The sequence below is a fragment of the Frankliniella occidentalis genome, unplaced genomic scaffold, assembly GCF_000697945.3.
Source record: "Frankliniella occidentalis isolate FOCC.00 unplaced genomic scaffold, Focc_3.1 Scaffold110, whole genome shotgun sequence".
Lineage (NCBI taxonomy): Eukaryota > Metazoa > Arthropoda > Insecta > Thysanoptera > Thripidae > Frankliniella > Frankliniella occidentalis.
The window spans coordinates 492,612-497,171 of NW_026267238.1; the positions used below are offsets into that span (position 1 = coordinate 492,612).

At 51.3% G+C, this 4,560-nt stretch overlaps 2 protein-coding genes across 3 annotated transcripts in view; both read right to left on the bottom strand.

Moving 5' to 3' along the window:
- Positions 1-4,560, bottom strand: part of LOC113205572 (protein tweety) — a 56,806-nt gene that overhangs the window by 13,234 nt on the left and 39,012 nt on the right. For both annotated transcript variants that reach the window (XM_026421238.2, XM_026421237.2), the window contains exon 3: positions 1,129-1,246. The gene's annotated coding sequence lies outside the window, so the exon portion shown is untranslated. The remainder of the gene's footprint in view (positions 1-1,128; positions 1,247-4,560) is intronic.
- Positions 3,140-4,261, bottom strand: LOC113205551 (zinc finger protein 658B-like). The gene has a single exon (XM_052270106.1). It carries the CDS (start codon positions 4,259-4,261, stop codon positions 3,140-3,142), a length of 1,122 nt encoding a protein of 373 aa, XP_052126066.1.

The window sequence follows — 4,560 nt, forward strand, 5'->3', positions numbered from 1 at the left end:
GGGGTACGGGGGAGCAGAGACCTCGAGAAGGGGGGCTGCAAATCCTAATGGAGGCCCCACGTCACCTGCAATGAGGGAACGAAACACCTGGGCCAGGCCAGGCGGGGGGCCCCGGGTGCGCGCCGTGACTAAGGGACCCTCGGGACCCCCCTCCCCCCTCCCCCCTTGATGCTCCCCGCACGCTCGCGCCTTTTAGCCCCCCGCCCCCACCCACCTTGCCATACCACAGAGAGGGAAAGAGCTGCTCTGGCTGCTGTGCTGGGTGGGGCTTACAAGCTGAACAGCACACGCTGCTGAGAGAAAGAGAGAGAGAGAATGGGGAACTCGAGGCAGCACGGCTAGGACTCGCACCACCACGAGCAGGGAGGCAAAAAAAGAGAAAATGCGGCACAAAGAGTAAAGAAAGAGGGATGAAAATCGCACTCTCCCCCCTCCCCCTTAGTCCTCCCGTCCTGGTTCTCCAGCGCTGGAGAAACGGGACGACGGCGACGACTCCAGCGTCAGGAAGGGGAGGGGGAGGGGGGCATCCGGGGCCGAAGGGGGATGCAAACTAGGGCCTTCCTCCCCCCTTCAAAAGATAACGAACGCCCCGGCATCGGCCGCACCCACGTCATCCCCCCACACCACCCCTCCCCCGGATAAAAGAACGCCAGCACCCCGAAAGCAGCTTTTGGTATAACAGATTCTAAAGATACATTACTTTTTTTGGCATGGGCAAAAGCCGGACGCCACTTGAGCTTCCCACGTGTAGGCCATGCACCCCCCCCCTCCTCCCCAAATCACTGACCCGCTGTAAACACTCGAGAGAGGGACCACCAAGGGGGAAGCCCCAACTGGGCCGTATCAAACTGGCGGGCCATGTTGCACACACTCGTCTTACACTGGAAGAAGGGCGACACAAACTACAATAAGGTGCGCATGATTTATTTTTTTTCGTTCTCTTTTTCAGGAACTCCTTTCAAATTTTGGGTGCTGAAGATATATTTGGAATGACCACCCAAACGGCCAATGTGCTCTAGTCTAACGGTCTACCCATCCATCAACCCCCCAAAATAACGATTAAGTTACCTTCTTGCACGTTGCAAGCACACTTGCAAGCACACTGCAAGTCGCACCAGTCGCACTTACCATGAGAGAGGCAGCCTTGCAGGCCGCTCGCCGCCGCCGCCGGGCCGCATGGTGACGGAGCGCCGCCCCGCCCCGCGCGCCGCCCCGCCACGCCGCTCCTCGCCGCTACCACATGGACCTGCGACAGAAGAGACGCAGCGTTACACAGAGATCCCTACGCGTCCCGGCAGACGGAAGGGAAGAAGTAGTATTAGTAGTAGAACCCGCGCCCAGACATACCGACCGACCCACCCGGCCAAACCAACCCGTGGCGCTCAGGAGGGAAGAATAGCATTGTGAGTCACGGTCCTCCAGCTCCTGGCGCTGCGCTCGCTCCGGGACCTACATTGTGTGGAGCTTGAGGGAACGGGGGAGACGCCCCACCCCACAGACAGGGGCTCGGCAAGGCGCAGCCGGCTGGCAATGCGCGTGTGTGAGTGAGGTGTGTGTGTGTGTGTGCGCGCGCGCGTGTGAGTGAGAGGTGAGTGTGTGCGTGTGTGCACACCATCGTCTCATTGCCCGCACACCACAGGCGCTACGTGCGCCACCCCTTCAAGAGCCCCACGGTGGTGACACATGGCACGGCGCCCGGGTCGCACGGGGATGGCAAACACAGAGACAGACAGACGGCGTGGAGGCAGCTCGGCAAACCCATGAGAAGTTATTCGCGAACGGAACCAAAAACAAGCGCAAAAGACTTCCTACTTCCTCACGGTTAGTTGTAGAAGTTTTTTTGGAAAATGTTGTATGACATCTTTCAATATTTATCATCATTCAAAGTTGCACTCTCGATAAAATTGATATGGAGTGCGTGCATTGCCAAACCCGGCGGCGTATACTACAGGCACAGCAGGCTGCGGCGGCGCACACAGGAACCGGGATGGAACTCCGGTAAATCAATCCGACGTGGCCCAGCTCAGCCGGCCCGACTCTCCAGTGCCCCCCCCCCCCCCACAAACCCATTCGTTGCGCCCTGGCTGGCCCCGGCAGCAGGGCCCTCCTCCTCTTGGTGAAGCTCCGCGCCGGCCAAATCTGTGCCTCCGGACCGGCCCACCCGCGCCACGTAAAAAGAAAGGGGTGAACGACTGGAGAAAAAAAAGGAAAAGAAAAAGAGTAAAACAGAATAGAGGAAGCAGAGCAGGGGGACAGGTGGCGTGCCAAAACTGGGCTGGGATGGGCTGGGCTGGGCAGGCGGGGGCGGAGCCTACGGCGGCCAGTGATTCGTAGATACCTCGTGACGCATCATAAAAAAACCGTGTGTTTCTGTGAATGCGCTCCGCTCCAGTGCTGCGGGATTGCAAACTTACATCTTAATGGAAAAAACAAAGAGGTGCCATAATATCGGCAATTTTAGAGCCTTTACAGAGACATTAGTGCAGTAGCACCCTATTCACAGGTGTTCTAAAGCAACTTTGCTCTTTCAGTGTGGAAGTGGATTGAGTTCGAATTTTAATAAATACTCTTGATTTAGAAATTTGAAGTAATCGGTAATTTTTATTCGTTAGATCAGAATACAGTGGCAGCTCTAAATTTTTTGAGGTGGATTTTGATATAATTTACCACTGTAAAAAATGTACAAAATTGTGCTGGATTTCGTAGATAAATCAGTAGATCCGTGGCACGAAGGTCTCTCTACATCGTGATCCGTGTATGATGACATCTACATTACCCATTTGAAGAAAATAATTAAGGTTTTTCATTGGATTAATTCTGAAGTGCGAGGGGGCAATAACTCCCTTTTGATGTGTACACATGATTCCCGAAATCCTTGATTCCCGGTGATTCCCGGTGATTCCCGTCCACTAATGTTCATTTCTTAGGTTTTCTAGTGGTGGAAAACGCTTAATTCGACTAATTTCAACGAGTTCAACTAAAGTCCCGCTTATTTAAAGCGATTTCTGTTGATTTGGAGTAAATTTTATCCTGATGATTCCCAGGCAGATGTACACATGATTCCCGGAGTTATTGCCCCCTCGCTGAAGTGCGAACAAACATGCGAACGTTGAGAAAATTTCTCGTGACACACGTTACACTAAAAAGGCTTTTCTCCCGTGTGAGTTCGAAGATGTGTCTTCAAGACTCTACTAGTCGAAAATTTCTTGTGACACACAGTGCAATCGAAAGGCTTCTCTCCCGTGTGAATTCGACAATGTCCCCGCAAAGAACTAGGGTTTGAAAAATGTTTGTGGCACACTGAACACTCATAAGGTTTGTCTCCAGTGTGAATGTTGAGATGCACCTTTAGACTTGTCGGCTGCGAAAATCTCTTGTTGCATACAGTGCACTCAAAAGGCTTTTCTCCCGAGTGAATTCTTAAGTGTGAACGCAGATTTGAACCTTGAGCAAATTTCTTGTGACATACGGTACACTCAAAAGGCTTTTCTCCAGTGTGAGTTCGAAGATGCGTCTTCAAGTTACTACTGCTGGAATATTTCTTGTGACACACAGTACACTCAAAAGGCTTCTCCCCCGTGTGAATTCGGAAATGTTTCCGCAAATCACCAGTGTCAACGAAATGTTTGTGGCACACTGTACACTCATGAGGCTTGTCTCCAGAGTGCATTCTAAGATGCGCGCGCAGTCCATTGCTGTACGCGAATGTCTTGCTGCACACGGCGCACTCATAAGGCTTCTCTCCCGTGTGCGTTTTCATATGATAACTGAGACTGATATGGTATCCAAACTTCTTCTTGCACAAAGAGCATTCATACGGTTTCGCTCTTGTGTGGACTCTAAGATGTTCTCGCAAAGAGGAACTTGAAGAACATTTCTTGAGGCACTCAGTGCACTCGAAAGGTCTTTCCTTCGTGTGGGTCCTGAGATGAGAACTCAATTGGTGAGAGTGTGAAAATTTCTTGACACACAGCGGGCACTGAAACGGCTTTTCTCCCGTGTGAGTCCTGAGATGTGATTTCAGATGAACACTTTCTGAAAACCTTTTATTACACACCGTGCACTCGTAAGGTTTTTCTCCCGAATGAAGCTGGAGATGCTTCTGCATATTTCCCTTTTGAGTAAACTTCTTTTGGCACACTGGGCACTCGAAGGGTTTCTCTCCGGTGTGTGTTAGTAGATGTCTTTCCAGATCGGATGTCTTCGGAAACTTTTTATTGCAGACCGTACACTCGTAAGGTTTTTCGGGTTTCTCTTCCATGTTGCGGCTACGTAGAATACGTCTCCCGAGGCAAGCTTTGCACTGGATAGGCTTGGCTATCGGAGATGTCTAAAAATAGGCGCGTGTAGCTTCTGAAAACAAAACAAAAACAAAGTTGACAATTTAATAAGGTCAAAACAAATTGTCACCATTTCGCTTTAAGAAAATCGTCGAGCTGGTCAGCAGACCTGGTTGAGGGAGTGAGAGAAAACAAAGACATTTAATAAGAGGCACTCAATAGCCCCAACCCTAAGGCACGCCAGGCTCAAAGGGGATGGAAATAAACCTGGAGGGCAGTG